The sequence below is a fragment of the Garra rufa genome, chromosome 9 (assembly GCF_049309525.1).
Source record: "Garra rufa chromosome 9, GarRuf1.0, whole genome shotgun sequence".
NCBI classification, from domain to species: Eukaryota; Metazoa; Chordata; class Actinopteri; order Cypriniformes; family Cyprinidae; genus Garra; species Garra rufa.
The window spans coordinates 20,297,609-20,315,350 of NC_133369.1; the positions used below are offsets into that span (position 1 = coordinate 20,297,609).

At 37.1% G+C, this 17,742-nt stretch overlaps 1 protein-coding gene across 1 annotated transcript in view; it reads left to right on the forward strand.

Moving 5' to 3' along the window:
- The first annotated feature begins 286 nt into the window (after positions 1-286).
- tg (thyroglobulin) overlaps positions 287-17,742 on the forward strand; it is a 45,289-nt gene continuing 27,833 nt past the window's right edge. Inside the window, exons 1-25 of the mRNA XM_073846690.1 lie at positions 287-371; positions 468-576; positions 667-764; positions 1,685-1,873; positions 2,065-2,224; positions 3,356-3,462; positions 3,675-3,818; positions 4,254-4,436; positions 5,543-6,574; positions 7,167-7,763; positions 8,124-8,357; positions 8,751-8,888; positions 10,356-10,433; positions 10,581-10,681; positions 10,804-10,924; positions 11,234-11,437; positions 11,530-11,733; positions 11,897-12,042; positions 13,576-13,732; positions 13,888-14,052; positions 14,387-14,536; positions 14,721-14,885; positions 16,622-16,744; positions 16,850-16,965; positions 17,328-17,433. Of these exons, the coding sequence (XP_073702791.1) occupies positions 287-371; positions 468-576; positions 667-764; positions 1,685-1,873; positions 2,065-2,224; positions 3,356-3,462; positions 3,675-3,818; positions 4,254-4,436; positions 5,543-6,574; positions 7,167-7,763; positions 8,124-8,357; positions 8,751-8,888; positions 10,356-10,433; positions 10,581-10,681; positions 10,804-10,924; positions 11,234-11,437; positions 11,530-11,733; positions 11,897-12,042; positions 13,576-13,732; positions 13,888-14,052; positions 14,387-14,536; positions 14,721-14,885; positions 16,622-16,744; positions 16,850-16,965; positions 17,328-17,433 (4,912 nt within the window). The remainder of the gene's footprint in view (positions 372-467; positions 577-666; positions 765-1,684; positions 1,874-2,064; positions 2,225-3,355; positions 3,463-3,674; positions 3,819-4,253; positions 4,437-5,542; positions 6,575-7,166; positions 7,764-8,123; positions 8,358-8,750; positions 8,889-10,355; positions 10,434-10,580; positions 10,682-10,803; positions 10,925-11,233; positions 11,438-11,529; positions 11,734-11,896; positions 12,043-13,575; positions 13,733-13,887; positions 14,053-14,386; positions 14,537-14,720; positions 14,886-16,621; positions 16,745-16,849; positions 16,966-17,327; positions 17,434-17,742) is intronic.

The following is a 17,742-nucleotide window of genomic DNA, read 5'->3' on the forward strand; positions in this document are numbered from 1 at the left end:
ACAGCTCTTTTCAGCTCTGTTGGAAGTGGTTTTCAGATGACTTGTGCTGCTGGTTCTTAAAGAAGCACTCTTGAAAGTTCAAGCTTGGCTGCTCACTTTACTATGTCCAAAATGTTCTTCACCACCAGGTACTCTATAACCAGGCTGGAGAGGTTTGTGTTTTGTTAGATAAATCCGTAAAATGACAAAATGCTGAACAGGAATGACAAGGCATATCTTGGCTATGGTATAAAAGACACTGCAGTCTTCTACCGTTCACTAGTTGAGTTCTTGCATCCTAGAGAAGATGCAGAACATGGAACAAACGAAGCTCCTTTGTGTAACTGTCACAGTGCTTTGCATATTCTCTTTGACTTGTGGAAAGATTTCAGGTGAGTTTCTTGCTTTATATTACTGTCAGTCTCGATAGATTCTGTATTTAAGTTTCTATCGATTAGAAAAGTCATCCACCTGTTTCTTACACTCAGAGTACCAGCTGGAGACCGAGAGTCTGAGTCAGTGTGAACAGCTCAGGGCTGTCAGTTCAGCGCAGGGACATCAGCACGTTCCCCAGTGCTCTGAGGACGGCCGCTTTAGGTGCATTAGCTTGATTGATATTGTATATATAATATTACATAAATGCACAATGGATTTGTATGACAAAGTTTAAAACAATGCCATCCTTAGGCATCTTCAATGTAATCGTGGAAGTGGGGAATGTTGGTGTGTGAATGCAGAAGGACTTGAGATACCTGGAAGTCGACAAAATGGATCCACGGTTCATTGTAAGCTATTCTTCATGTTCCAACATGTCCAACATTACAAAAAAAAAGTTGTCTCACAAAACCCTAATTTGACGCGTGAATAAATGTCAATTACCAGTGGTTTCATTGATAAGACAAATGTCACCTTTAATTACTAGTGTAAGAGGGTTTTCGCTGATACTCGAATGTAAACAACAGCATGAATTGCATGGTTAATGTACTACTGAATACGTCTGATAATTTATGCAGTCTAAACCACAGAAAAAACGTGTGGAAGCTGTTAAATCATGTAGAGAAGGACTTATAAGCAGGAAGGGGCACACCCTGGTGAAAGAAAATGGCTAAAACCAGCATAGGGCCTGGTTGACTGTATTTAGAGGGGCTTTGGCCACTTTTCCAGCCTGGCCAGGCTGGGAGGCCAGCTAAGACCAGCCAACCAGCCTAGGCTGGTTTTAGCTGTTTTTTTTGTTGTTGTTTTTTTCAGCAGGGAGTATTTTGACAAACTTAAGTTAATAGTTGGTAAAGATACATATGAGCAGTATTAATTAAGCCAATATTTTACCAACTGACCTAAAGATTCTTGCCCTGGAAATCCTGATTCACTTTGGACAACCACAAACGGCATTTTTTGCACTCTTTTCCTTAATTTGTTATAATTTTTGGCAGTCTACAGTACTCCAAATGTTTTTCCATTCTGACAAATTGGTACAGCCCAAAACATGACAATAATTGACCATTTTCAGCTGCAATTATCAGCAAAATATGCAAGTTTCGTTCGGTTCCGTGTTGCCAAGATGGCCAAATGATGACTCGTCGTGAAAACATTCTTTTGCGGCTGAAAATTCAGCTTTATTAAAATAGAAAACAATTATATTGTAAGTTGTAACTGTTTCACAATATTACTGTTGATTAATTAAATGCATTCTGTCCTTTCTCTGTAGGTTTAACCTCATGCCAGCTCCAGAGACAGCAGGCACTGCAAACTGAAGGCATTACCCTGGTGCCAGTATGTTTGGACTCAGGTGAGTTTAGACCGGTCCAGTGCGATGCGTCCCGTGGCCAGTGCTGGTGCGTGGACCAAGAAGGCATGGAGATCTATGGAACCAGGCAGAATGGAAAACCCTCAAAGTGTAAGTGGATTTTTTCATTGTTATATTAACTCCCTGGATGCATTGGTTAAACAGTAGATGAGTCTCTGAGAGGTCAAGATTTTTACCTGCTTAAATAGCTGTGAATCTTATGTTTCTACATGATGATGAAATAGTCTACTCTTGAGCTTCAGATGTACTGTACAATGTGCCTTAACCCCCCGTGATTGTAGGTCCTGGTACTTGTGAGGTGAGACAGCGACGACTCCTTCATGGAATCGGCGAACCCTCTCCCCCTCAGTGCTCAGATGACGGGGGCTTCTTACCTGTGCAGTGCAAGTTTGTCAACACCACAGACAGAATGATATTTGACCTATTACACACTTTTAACAGGTGAGACATGCGGTTTACTGTTCAAAGGTTTTGGGTTGGCAAGATATTTTTAGATCCAGAATACACTAGGAGTCAAATTTATTCATTTATTTTTTTTTATGTTTTTTAAAGTCTCTTCTGCTCACCAAGCCTGCATTTATTTGATCCAAAATACAGCAAAAGTAGTAATATTGTGAAATATTTTTACTATATTTAAAATAACTGTTTTCTATTTGAAGATTTTTTTTAATGTAATTTATTCCTGTGATCAAAGCTAAATTTTCAGCATTATTACTCCAGTCTTCAGTGTCACACGCTCCTTCAGAAATCATTCTAATATGCTGATTTGCCATTCAAGAAACATTTATTATTATTATCAATATTAAAAACAGTTGAGTACATTTTTTTTCAGGTTTCTTTGATGAATAGAAATATCAGTCAGTAATTTTTTAAAAACATTAAAATCTTACTGTTCAAAAACTTTCGACTGGTATTGTACAGTAAAACAGTAATGTTGTGAAATATTATTAAAATTTAAAACAACTGTACAATATATTTTAAAATGTAATTTGTTCCTGTCGTCTCAAAGCTGATTTTTTAAGAGCCATTACTCCATGTCGAATGGTTCTTCGGAAATCTGTGGTCAAGAAACATTTTTCAATATAAATTAGTTGTGCTCATTAATGTTTTTGTGGATACCGTAATACATTATTTTCATAATTCGACAAATGGAAAGTTCAAAAGCACAGAATTTATTTGAAATATAAATCTTTTGTTCCATTTTAAATGTATTTACTGTCATTTTGATCATTTTAATTTATCCTTGCTAAATAACATTATTTAAAAATTATAAAAAAACTTTTGAATGGTATTGTATATTATTCTGTAAGACTAAGATTAGTGTATACATTTTCTGTAAAGCTATTTTCTAATGGTAAATAAAATGTAATTGAATAAATATTTTAGCTCTTCACTTTTGTACCTGTAAAAGCAGCCTGAGCTGTGCATGTTTAACCACTAGACAGCAGTATTGTGTGAGACAGAAGAAGCATGTGTAACTGTTTTCCTGATTTTCCGGTTTTCCTAGTTCATCTGTTAATGTCTTCTCTAACAGTAAATTGAAGTTTGATTGAAGTTTCTGGTCTTCAACAGAGACCCAGAAGTGTTCCAGACCTTCAGTGCTTTCAGAAAGGCCTACCCAGAGCTCTCTAGTTATTGTTTCTGTGCAGACAGTCGTGGAAGAGAGATGCCAAGCACAGGTGATACACACCTTTTCAGTTACATCTGAGAGCTTGTAGGCTTAAACACCACAAAGAGTGATCCATAAACTATTACCATTGTGCGCTAGCACTGAATTTTGCCCCAGGGCAGTTACGATTCTGGGTTGTCATTCCATGATTAGTTTTCCCTGATTAAATTGTGACATTTTGTGTGCTGTTAAAAAGATGAACTGTTTTGACTTTGGGTCTAGGTGTGGAGCTGCTGTTGGATGAGGTGTACGACACAGCGTTTTCTGACCAGACTGCGGGAAGTTCATTTGCACAGTCAAACATGTATCGAATCCTACAGCGCCGTTACCTTGCCGTCCAGCTGGCCGTGAGCGGGAGATTTAGATGTACGCAATATTTTGTAAAAAATATCTAAATATTCTTAAAGATATGCATTTTGGTTCTCAACTGCATTCAAGTTAAAGTTTTCTTCCTTGATTTAAGAATAAACTTATTTAACTTATTTTGTTTTATTTTATTTTATCTTATATACATTAATTCTTAAAACAAGTAAAATTGGCCAATAAGTAAACGTCAAATAAAATATATGTAAATATTTACTTCTATGTTTTTTTTGTTGTTGTTGCTAGAATACCGGTAAACATAATTTTTATTATTTTTTTAACAATAAATATTAGTTTCCTGTATATGTAAGGATAGAATGAGAAAAAAACACTAGTTAGTATTGCAGTGTAGTGCTAAAATCTACCATGTAGCACTTATTTGCTACATATGTATAATAATACAGGTACTTACCCAACTCTTATTCTTTTTTTTATAAGGTCCCACAACATGTGAGAGCGAACGGGCCGCAGCTACTCAGGCAGGCAATTCGGTTGTACCCTCCTGTACTGATAACGGAGCATATGTGCCAACCCAGTGTCAGTCCAGTGGCCAGTGTTGGTGTGTGGATGCTGATGGCAAAGAGGTCTTTGGCACACGCCAGTATGGAGAGCCAAATTGTAGTGAGTTTGGCCTTTGTGTGTATTTCATGGAATATTCATAATTATGTTCCATGATGCCTCTTCAGCATCTCTGGAAACAATAAATCTTCATTGATATTAATCGATGACATAAGTCGTGTTCCAGTAGTTAGATAATACATTCAAATATATCCATGAACACATTGCAAACTAATCTAATTAATCCAATCTAGTGATAGAAGTTCATGGTGCTTTAACTATACAATTTATTCTTTAGTTGTTATGATCTTAAAGGGATAGTTCACCCAAAAATAAAAAGCATTCTGTCATTAATTACCCTTATGTCGTTCCAAACCTACAAGACCTTTGTTCATCTTTGGAACACAAATTAAAATATTTTTGATGAAATCCAAGAGCTTTCTGACCCTGCATAGACAGCAGCGCAACTAACACGTTCAAGGCCCAGAAAGGTAGTAAGGACATCGATAAAATAGTCCATGTGACAATAGCTACGAGAATACTTTTTCCCCCGGTTTCACAGACAAGGCTTAAGCCTAGTCCTAGACTAAAATGTAAGTCTGAGCCGTTTCAGCTGATCTAAAATATATCAGTGCCTTTGTTTTGTCTCAAGATGCACATCAGTAATGTTTTTTTCTAAGCACGCTTATAAAAATTACCTAAATTGCATAATTGAACCATGGCTTAATCCTGGCTTAGTCTAAACCCTGTCTGTGAAACCAGGCCTTTGTGTTTAAAAAAATAAAAAATAAATAACGACTTTATTCAACAGTGTCAAAGACAAATGAAGAGAAATTCTTGAATAAAGTCGTTATTTTTGTTTTCTTTGTGCACAAAAAGTATTCTCATTGCTTCATAAAATGGCAGTTGAACCACTGATGTCGCATGGACTATTTTAATGTTGTTCTTATTACCTTTCTGGGCCTTAAACGTGTCAGTTGTGTTGTTGTCTATGCAGGGTCAGAAAGCTCTCGGATTAAATCAAAAATATCTTAATTTGTTTTCCGAAGGTGTACGAAGGTTGCTTGAGTGAAACAAAAACAAAAAATTTTACTGGTCCCTTGGTGAGTGAAATGTTGAGTAGAATGGAGTTTGTGCACTGACTAATGTTGTGTTTCTTGTTTGTTTAGGCACTGGAGTGAAAGACTGCCTGTCTGAGAGGAGACAAGCCCTCTCTAGGCTTTTTTACGGCCCAGCTGGAGACTTCAGCAAGAGCAACATGTTCTCCGATTCTAAAGACACCCTCTCTTTTCTTGGTACTTGCAGTCCTGAATTCCAGGAGCTTTTGGCCAGCTCTGGTCTTCTTCAGTCGTTGCCAGACCTGGAGCGTCCAAATGTCAGAGACATCTTGGCAGAGGTCCTCCAAGGGATGTTTCCCTCTGGGGCTCTTGCCCTGAAAGCTTTTGCACTTGCGCCGAATCCCAAGAGACTCCAGGAGAACCTCTTTGGAGGAAAATTTCTAAAGAGCGCTGGCAATTTCAACTTCACTGGCACTGTTGGAAACAGTGGTACATTGAGTTTTAGTCAAATTTTCAGTCAAGTTGGTCTGACGCAAACTGGGGCCGACTTGATGCAGTTGGCCAAGACATTCACAGATGGCTCTGCCAGTCTTAATCTAGACCAAGAGATCTCTGATTCATATGGCCGTACTGTGAACCTGAAAATCAACCGAGATGTGATTAAATTTGTTTCTGTGGCTCTTGAGAATGAGCAATTTCTCTCTACCCTTCGAGAAGCAATCAAACAGTTGAAGGCAGAAGAAAGCAGTCAGTTGGGTCAATTGTTCCATGCCATTTTCCAGAAATCAGATGTTTGCAAGTCTTCCACCTCGACTCCATTTGTGCCCCAGTGCACTAAAGATGGACAATACCAAGAAGTTCAATGCCAGGGTTCAGAGTGTTGGTGTGTGGACTCTCGTGGTCTGGAAATAACAGGTTCTCGCACCTCTGGGTCCAGACCGAGATGCTCATCCCAGTGTGAGAAAGAACGTCAGATGGCAATTGCAGTCAAAGCCAGCAGTTCTGCAGGATCTGAAGTCTTCATTCCTAAATGTGAGACTGATGGTGCTTACGTTGCACGTCAGTGCCTTGGCAAAAGTTGTTTCTGCGTGGACCGTTCTGGAACAAAGCTCAGCATTCAGAGCTCAGGAAGCTCTCTTCAGTGTGAGTCTGAATGCTAACCACAGATGATTTATTACACAGCCAGAGAAGATCATTCCTGCATTCATGCATTTAATTAGACACATTTAAATGATCTAGCGCATATGTAACAAACAAGTAGCATCACATCTTAATTATGCATTATGGAGGCTTTATCTAACGACTCAACAATTTCTTCTTTCTCTTCCCAGAGTCAGTCTTATTTCACCAATAGAAATTGGAGAAAAAGAACAATTTTGTACTTTATCTACCCCTAAAAGTGCATATTAATACCTTAGAGGTCTACTGTAAATCTTTTAGTTAATTATTTAGTTAATTAGTTAATTGTCCAAATTGTGACGTATTTCTTGTAATTGTGACTTTATACTCATTCCTGTAGTTTAAAATGTAGAGCATAAAAGCCATCTGCCAATTTAATGTAGATATAAAAATGTAATTGCAGTTTTATCTCCTAATTTAACCTTTAGGTCTCTGAAATGTAGTGTAATCTCTCAGATTTCCATACTGAACAGCTGTAGAAACTGGAAATTCATAATGAGTTATGCCATGCAATTCATTGACAACAAAATGATCCTTTATTGATATTTTTCCATAGGTCCAACAAGGTGCCAGGCAACAGCAACCCAGCAATTCCTGTCCACGATCCGCTCTGTTCTCTCTAATCCGTCATCAGTAACCCAGCTTTCTGAAGTGTACATCCCTCGTTGTGCATATGATGGCGGCTGGCATCAAATCCAGTGTGATGGACCTCCAGAACAAGCGATTGAGTTCTACCGTGAGTGGGTTCGGATCATAAATTCCGGACAAGACCTGCCCGTTTCAGAAGTTCTCGGAGTTCTGCAAGCCTATGCTGAAAACTCAGAAGCAATGGCGTCCTTCAGAGTCTTTGTTTCTGAATTGTTTAAAGCTGGCCATCACAGAGTGTTCCCTGTCCTGGCGAGATTTGAGAAGATCTCTGATGTTCCTTCTGACATGTTAGATGGGAACGTTGATGCCGTCTATGGACCATCAGTTTTTCTGAACCCATTATCTTTATGGAGACTGATCAGAAGAGATGATTCTGGATATCCAGGCCTATTGTCAGATTTCAGTCTTCCTCTTGGGAGCTTTCATCTGCGTCAGTGCTGGTGTGTTAACCCTCAAGGAGACATGCTAGGTGGTAGCAAGGTTCCTGTTGGACAAATCCCCAAATGTGAGTTATATATATTCAAACCAAAGTCTCACACCATAGTTCATTTATGTAAGTGAGGATAGCAAAATCAAGTAAACATTATATATTATACCCTAAAATTTAAACTGATAAACACTTTGACCTGACCATGTTTTGTTACATACATTTCTATCAAAGTTATCTAACATTATCAAGATAAATTTGTTCTGACACTTATTATTTCGTCTGACATTCTTGAGTTCTTGTCATATTTGATCACCATTTTCTAAACTGTAGCGACTAAACTTTGGCAATGTGAGAAATTTTGATATCTGCTACATTTAAAAAATATATATCTTTATAATCTATTCTTTCTAAGATCTCTTTTGTGTCTCTCTTCAGGTCCAGGCCCATGCTCTATGGTTCAAAACCATGTCTCTGAGTTCCTGAAACAGGCTGAAGAGCTGATCTCTGCTTCAAACGACTCCCATGTGCCTGTGGGTTATGGCTTTCTCCTGGCTGAGAGTGTCTATCTGAGCCCTGAGGAGCTGGAGCAGATGAGCACCTCAAAGGTCCCCATCACTCAGACTCTGCTGAGCAACACCAACTCAGTGCTGAGACTTGCAGCTCATTCCAGTATGGTCTTTTGATTTATCTGTCTCAAAATAAAATGAAAAAAATCTGCAGAAGAAAGTGTAGTCGGGTTTAAAGCTCTGAGACAACATCTGAAAAATCTGGAAATAGAGTTTAAAAAAAATAATAATATCATTAAAAGTATAACATAACATACCTATATTAAAGAGTGCAGATATTTTCTGTCACTATTTAAATAAGCTAGTTAGTGTCACGGATCATGTGACTTACTAAACATTTGCATCCCACTGTATATTCTTCAGAGGTGCTGTGTTTGTAAACTTTGCCTACTCATTCTAATTTAATAAAAGCTGTAAGAATGGGAGAGGACACATCTGAGATGTGCTGTAATGCTTTACCCACACTAAGACTTCATTTCCTTTCACTTCTCAACAGCCCTACATTTCTACTGGCAGAGCAGACTGATGACCAGTGACAAAGACAGGCAGAGTTTAATGTTGGGATACCAGCCCTACATCCCGCAATGTGACGCTTATGGCCAGTGGCTGCCCAGTCAGTGCTACCAAAGCACAGGTGAGACCATGCTCTGTCTTTTTGATTATTATCACTGTACTTTGTGTTAAAGGCTCAACACATTATCAGCAATTCAAAACAATAATATTGTGAAATATTATTATGATTTAAAAGAGCTGTTTATATTTTATTATAAAATATTACTACAAAAGAGTACTCCGTTACTCCAGTCTTCAGTGTCACATGGTCTTTCAAAAATCATTGTAACAAGATGATTTTCTGCTCTGTTATTATCAGTGTTGTGCTGATTAACGACATAATGTCATAAATTCATGCTTTGATGAACAGAAAGTTCAAAAGAACATTTATTTCAAGTAGCTATTTTTGTAACAGTCTAAAAGTCTTTACTGATACATTTAATTCATTGCATCTGTGCCGAATAAATATATACATTTTTTTAATCAAATTAAAAAATATATAATAAATACATACATACAAAATTTGAATGGTAGTGTATTTTTTATTTTATTTTAATTTAATTCTTGCTGAAAAAAAGTATTAATTTGCTTAAAGGGAACCCTGGGTATTAAGCCTTGTATGGGTTAATATAACATAAATGAGGTATCTTACTGAAATATGTAGTAGGAAAGCCATTAAATATTTAGGTTATTTTAAAAAATCCATATCGTTATATACATATTTTAGACGATGGGGGGCTGCCATTATTTTGAAGACTTGAAACGGTAAAAATACTGATACAATGACCACAGCTACTGAAAGAACTTATAGGTGGCATTAGATATAAGCATAGGCTTAAACCAAAAGCCGTACCATCGATTTTTCCCCAAAAAAGTCTAAACGCCCCTCAATATCAAGTGTAATCTACGCTGAGAAACTCTTTCAGTGGCTGTGGCATCATGACAATCATCAGCATATTTACATACCTAGTTTGTAAGTTCTTCCACTAGCTGTGGTCTACTAAAAGCCTCAGTAGTATCAGGGCTAAAGTGGAGAGAACAAAGACGTGGGTCTTTATGAAGTTTTATTCGTCCACAGGCATCTTCACATTTTTTTCTCCTCTTCTTATCGCTAAGAAAGCAGTGAAGACTTGCGTCGCTTCCCATGGTGCCCTTTGACATAAAATTACAACTAAAAGCTACACAATGTGATATTGCGTCAGTATTTTAGTTTCCAAGTTGTGTATTCAAAGTTGTGTTGCGGTATAAATAGCAACAGGTAGTGCCAGTAGCTCACAGTGTGCAACGGTTTTACGTAATCAAAATAATGGCGGCTCTCCATATTCCAAAATATGTATAAAACAATGTGGATTTTTAAAATGCCATAAATCATTCATAGGCTTTCTACTACATATTTTAGTAAGAGACATCATTAATGTTATATTAAGCCATACAAGTCTTAATACTCATGGTTCTCTTTAAAAAGAATCTTACTGACATTACAAAATGAATGCAAAATACAAAATAAATTTTCACCTGAGTTTGTTTTCTGCTTTGTTTGATATCATAGGTCACTGTTGGTGTGTTGATGAGAAGGGTAGATACATCACAGGCTCTCTGATGTCTCGTTCTGCACCCTCTCAGGAGTGTGAGAGTCCAATCTCATGTTAATCTTTTAATAACAATCGAAATAGTTATAGGAACTGCTTATTTTAGTTCTGTTGTTTGTTCTGCTCATTTAACTTCTTGATTGTGAATAAGTATGTTAGCTGATTTGTAACAATTTCTCCCCCAGGCCAAACTACATGCCAAAGGCTTCAAAGTCACTTCCTGCTCTCTGATTGGACACAAACAAGCTCTAATATCACTTACACATACAGCCCATCATGTGAGGAGGTAAAGCTGTCTTCTTGGGTTATTTGGATTATATTGTACATACAAAATACATTCTATTCTAACCACTGATGGTTTAAGTTTCATATTTGTCTGTCTCATTGTATGTGTGTGCATGTCCGTAGGACGGTGAGTTTTCGGTACTTCAGAAACCCGGTTCAGGTCGTTCACAGGGGTTGTGCGTAAGTCCAATAACCGGACAAGTCATCCAACCTGCCATCACAAGTCCTTCTGGAGAACTGCAATGTAATTATTTCATTCATTCATTCATCAGTAAAGTGTTACACAGCATATTCTTGGATAAACAACCTTTGTTGGTCAAATTTATTGTCAATCGATCACAACCTTTCCCTCTCCTCACAGCTGCACCTAACCATAACCTACTCTTTTTCAGAACTGAAAAACACTTTTTGTGCTATGCCTTTGCACTCTATCTTGGCCAGAACACACCCTATTTTAACAGCCCCTGATTTTTATAGCTCGTTTCAAATATAACATGTCAGTTAGCAAGACATTAAAAAATTTACAAGATCAGGCCCATGTTGTATGTTGTAGGTCCAGGTTGGTGTTCTCTACAGAAGACTCTGGCATTGCAGAGAGAGGTCGGTGTGGGCTATGAGCCTCAGTGTGTGCAGGACGGGCAGCAGTTCTCACTTCTGCAGTGTGACCTTTCCTACTGTTGGTGTGTTTCTCAAAGTGGAAAGGAACTGCCAGCGACACGCACCCTCCGCAGCACAGGACAAACCCCAGCCTGCAACAGTAAGTGAATTAGGTCACACTTTGCATGTCTCTAAAGTTGTGCCATATGCTTGTGGCAACATGATTTTTCCCTTATTTGTTTCCCTTTTCAGTTCCCGAGTGCCCTCTTCCATTCGGAAATATTTCCCATGGTGCCGTTCTGTGTAGCACTGCAAATGTTGCAGGTCAGCAGATGCAGCGCTGTGAGCTGTTCTGCGACCAAGGTTATGTCAACACCCTTCCTGTTGCCAGCTTCCTTTGTGATCCCGAGGCGAAAAACTGGCTTGATGATGCTCCGCTGTCCTACGCCTGCCAAAGTAAAGGCATCAGACACAAACATTGTCCTATTTACCTGTTTAAACACTCACAGGTTGTTGCAGTATGTCCTTTTGGGATTTGTTGATCTATGAAATCATGTTGCTCTGATTACTCTGTGTCTGTTTGTGTACTGAGCAACCGTGTACCTGTGATGTCTATCAGAGCCTCAGGTTTTGCAGACAGTGCAGGTGTCCTTGCAGATAAAGCTGTCCCTGGCTGAGGGTCAACAGAGTTGCAGCACGCAGAGTGTTGAGCTACAGGCTGCTTTGCTGCGAGACATGAGAGCTACAGGCCTTTGCAGCCTACAGGTATGATACAGTCTGTCTAGTTAATAAAATTCTAAACAGTCTATTGTTATTGACAGTTTAAAATATTGATTATTTGGGTAAATTTAAGTATTTGACATTACAGAGAACATAGGATTTTTATAATAGTAAGGTGATTATAAAAATGCCCTCACAAATGTAAAAAATGCCCCTGGAAATCAAGTCCAGGTGGCAAATATTGCCCCTTAATGGAAAAGTTAATTTCTGACCCTGACCCACTTACAATATATTATATTTCCATGTATAAAAAAAACTGTAAGATATGTACAATATTCACAACATTATAAAAGTTTAAAATCAAACAAATGGCTTTAATTTTATTTTGCCATTCTAATGCCAAAGCACATTATTAAAATGTATTTAGAAAATATTTATATACTATTTAGTTTCTATTTATTCAACAACTAGCAACACGTATAATATTACTATATTTACAGTTGAAAAATAATTTGAATAATTTTACTACCACAACTTAATTTTTTATTTTATTGTATTAGAAATGTTTTATTTCCTATTGTTAAAACTGGCTGTTAATAGAATAAAAACAAATTTATTGTAATATCAAATAAAAGTGCAAAAAATATGATTTATTTGAATTACATTATTGAATTACAAATTATTTGGTTACAAATATTTTGGTTATATCTTAAGTTAACTTTAAATACATAAAAAAAAAATCTTTGGGAAAAAATATTTGCGTTGCTCACAAATGTTATTCTTATTTGTGTATTTGTGTTTGCTCACAAAACGTTTGCATTCTTTGCATACAAATGCCAGATTTCTTGGAAACGGCAAACTTTTGAGAGTGAACACAAATTTTCTGGGGGGAACAAAAACTTTTTATGAGTAAACGCAAAACCTTATATGTGACCAGGAACCAGAAAACGAGCCATAAGGATAAAATGTATTAAATGTAATATTAAATTAAATTAAATTAAATATCTGACCAAGATACAAGTATTTGAAAATCTGGAATTTGAGGGTGCAAAGAAATCTAAATACTGAGAAAATTGCCTTTAAAGTTATCCAAATGAAGTTCTTAGCAATACATATTACTTATCAAAAGTTTTTATATATTTACAGTAGGAAATATACAAAATATCTTCATGGAACATGATCTTCTTTAATATCCTAATGATTTTGTGGCATAAAAGAAAAATCGATAATTTTGACCCATACAATGTATTTTTGGCTATTTCTACAAATATATCTTAAGACTGGTTTTGTGGTCCAGGATCCACATATTTTCAGACTAATGCAACTTTAGATTAATAAATAAACAACACCTAAATGTGTTGTTAGTCTGCAAGTGTCATATTTAATATGTAGGTGTCATTGGCCTGCAGTACATAAAGTAGTGCATAGTCATAAAGCCTACAGATACAATTTGCATGTGAATTTATTAAAAAGTGTTTTTATACGTTTATTCTTTGTTTTGATTTAAATGTCTTGAAATTTTGCACTACTGCATGTCTGTTTCATTTGCATGCTTGTTTATGTCTTCATGTGTTTTAGCTGACCTTATCTGGCCGAACCAGCTCTGTTGCAATCTGTGACGAGTCATCTGTGTCTCTTGAGTGTTTGAATGACAAGGAAGTCACTGCACACATCACCTTTAGGGCCAGACTCTCCGACCTGCCAATAACATCTCTACCTGATCTCCACGACATTGGTGTGAACAGCTTTATGCACCGTATTTAGTCAATTTCTGTACACGCAACATATTTGATATCTAATATCAGATGCATTTCATTTTATACTGACATCACACTGACTCATTAATGTTGTTTTTTTCTTCCTAAATAAATGCATGTGTTTATTTTTCAGATATGTCACTCAGTGAGGAGAGGTTGTTAAATGGCATGAAGGAACTAATCCAAAGTGGGTCATACAGGTCCATCTTCCTCTATGACGGTTCTCTCACTCGTTCTATTCCTCCCTCATTTAGCTGCATGGATGGCTATAAGCAGCTCCCACAATCCACTGGGTGTGGTAGGTTGGCTTCTGTACCACTTGGTTCTCTTAATGACAGACTGGCCCATGCACCATAAAGGAAAAAAGGCTTAACTGGTGTTTCCAAATATGCACCTAAAAAGTTTTCTATAACTGATGCATATTTTAGCCTACTGGCATAGAAATGTAGTGTGCAAGAATGTATAAACGTATGTGTGAGGGTAATATTTTCAACTGCATACAACTTCCCCCTCCTCTATTATTAATCTTCCTTCTGTATATGTAAAACCTTCTCCTCTTTTTCCACTCAGCACCATCATTACCCAAGCTTAATCACTCTGCTAACTGTGTTTTTATCCTCTCTCACACACAGTGGTGTGTCCAGCTGGTTCTTTTTTTAGTAGTGGCGTTTGTACTCCGTGTCCACGTAATACATTTCAAGAGGAAGAAGGGCAGGTCTTCTGTTCTCCCTGCTCTTCTGGAACATCCACTGTGACCCAGGGAGCCTTCAATGCCTCTCATTGTGAGTAAAGGCCAAAGTAAACCAGCCCAGCACAGAACACAAACTCAAAAATATCAAGTGTAGATGGTTACAAATATACATGGCAGCTCTGGTAAAATGTAGACCGCAGGTTTCAGGCAAATGAGTGATTAAGTGATTTTTAATAGTTTAAAGCCGTTTTCTATTTGTCCTTGATGCTGTTAAGGTCTGACTGAGTGCCAGCAGAGTAAACTGAGTTGTACAAACAAAGGGGAATTCCTGTCAGCACAGAAGGACCCCATGTCTGGGAGATGGTTGTGTGTCTCTCCACAGGGGGAGGAACTTTCTTGGACATCTTCTGATAGTCCAATGACAGTTGAAGAGTGCAAAGGTATGTGCTACAGTCAGTGTTAGGGAGGAACTGACTAAAAATAGTGATGCTACGAATGTTTTACATTGTAAATAGTGTGACAGTAGTTCATGTGTTTTCAAAGTAGTGGAACTTTTCCAATGACAACTTTTTCGAAAACAAGAAAAGATTTGGTGTGAAATGTCAACATACAGTGTGACGTATGTTTTTTTTTTTTTATCACAACATGGAAGAAAAGATGATTTTGCCTCCTACTCTTAATTGAGATTCTAAATGTTTTATGTCAGATAAATGCTGCTCTGAATATAGGGGTAAATCATAAAGATATTACCTTCTTAAAAGGATTGTTCACCCAAAAATGAAAATTCTGTCATTAGTTACTCACCTTCATGTTGTTCCAATCTGTAAGGCCTTTGCTCATCTTCTGAACACAAATTAAGATATTTTTGATGAAATCCGAAAGCTTTCTGACCCTCTATAGACAATATAGAGACAGGTCAAGGCACAGAAACTTATTAAGGACAACATTAAAATAGTAGATGTGGCATCAGTGGTTCAAACGTAATTTTACAAAGCTATGAGAATGCTTTTTTGCACAAATAAAAATAATGACTTTATTCAACAATTCTTCTCCTCCGCATCACCCTAGGTGTCATTATGGAGAATACCACGTTATGTGCATGCTTTCCTCTGAATTCATGACAGAATTTTCATTTTTGGATAAACTATCCCTTTATATAGTGCCAATGTAGTTTGCCACATTTTGTTAGTAAGTTGTGGTCTACCTAACTGTTTTTTTAAATTGTAGCTTGCTTGTAGCTTGGGGAGCTACAATACAAAACTACATTCTACAAGACTGGCTAAAATATAAGTTCAATAGTGCGTAAAGTTTACTTCCAGAACAAAAATGTACAAATAATTTATTCACCCCATTGTCAACCAAGATGTTCATGTCTTTCTTTCTTCAGTCGTAAAAAAAATTAAGTTTTTTGAGGAAAGCATTTCAGGATTTCTCTGCATATAGTGGACTTCTATGGTGCCTGCGAGTTCGAACTTCATAAATGCAGTTTAAAAGCAGCTTCAAAGGGCGCTAATCAATCCCAGCCAAAAAAGAAGGGTCTTATAGCATTATATAGCATAGTCTTAAATTACAATTTATATACTTTTAACTAGCTCTGCATGTGCTCTGTGTTTTCCAGTTCAAGATAGTTAGGGTAGGTTGAAAAACTCCTATGTCATTTTCTGCTTCAGCTTCAAAATCATCCCACATCGCTGTTTTGTAAAGGTTTTTGATCTTCTTTGCACGTTCACTTTGTAAACACTGGGTCGGTACTTTTAGCGATGTAGGACGATTTCGAATTTGGAGAAGGTTTTCCGACCTACCTTAACTGTCTTGAACTGGAATACACAAGGCACACGCAGAGCTAGATAAGATATATATAAAACAATTTTTAAGCAAATGCAGCTCCAAACTGCATTTTGGAAGTTTAAACTCATGGGCATCATAGAAGTCCACTATATGGAGAGAAATCCTGAAATATTTTCCATCAAAAAACATAATTTCCTTACAACTGAAGGAAGAAATACATGAGTATCTTGGATGACAAGGGGGTGAGTAATTTATCTGGAAATTTTTGTTCTGAAAGTAAACTTCTGCTTTAGGTAAATGAGAAATTCAGTATCTGTATGAAAAGACAAACAATATGTACATTAATTTATGAGTGTTCAGTTTATGACTCTTTTTTTTTTTTTTCTAGTAATGGAAAAGTTTGAGGTGGTTGCCTCATCCTCCCTGCTGCTGAAATCAGAGAGTGCTGAAATACTGAGCTCTGACTCTTCAATCCAGCCAAAGGAAACACAGCTCAGGAAGTGTGTGCTTGGTGAGTTACACTGTTAAATATTGCAAATGTGCACCTGTCCTTGAATGAGTCAGATGGACACTCACACTTTTCATGACTAATGTTGATCACATCCCTTTCTGTCAGACTGTGCCCTGGAAGAATCATGCCAGCATGTGGCTATTTTCAGTGATGAAGAGAAAACTTACTGTGAGCTCTACAGCACAAGTGTGGATAATGTTGAATGCAGGACCTCTGAACAAGTATGACCAAAATGCATGTACACTTTTGCCCCCTTGTAAATTAAATATTGCATTTTGCAGAGTATTTGCTAATAATACCTATTTATATGTCTTAAATTAAATTGTATAATAGAACCCTACTGTAACTGTAAGGTGACCTGTTTTAACAACCTCTTAAACATAAATTTATCTTTACACAAGCTAATAAATATAAAATATTGGGCATCTTCATTGGTGAAGTAAGAGATTAGTCATATTCAAGTGTTATATTTGGCATTGGGTCTCTTTTGGTCTTGGTGACACTCACATTTTTGGTCCCAAAAGTGTCATGATTATTGTAAAAAAAAAGAGGGAAAAGTCTTGTGGTTTGTTTGGCTTTACAGAGCAAAGGGTTTCTGGGAAATGATGGCACTGAAACGTTCCAGACTCTCAGCTGTTTTCTGAAAGTAAAAGGAGATGAATCCAATCTGATGGTGCTGAGAAAAAAAGGTAAGATCCCCAGCAATTAATTAAACCCCACATGTTCTCGGTTTGGTTAGTTACTGTGAGTAACCTAGACCCCCTTGTTAGTTACACATTGAAATAAAATGTGATGATGCAGTATTGTGAGAGTTTAGAGAAAGAACTTTTGTAGAAGACAAAGAGCATATTACAATGAAGTATCATCAAACAATATTATCATTGAACTGTAAACCCAATGATTAAGTTGTTGTTCGTGAGTTCGTGAGTGCTCTAGTCATCCACAGACATGAGAATAAAGAAAATTGTAATAAAAACATTCTAAAATCTTGTCCTGTT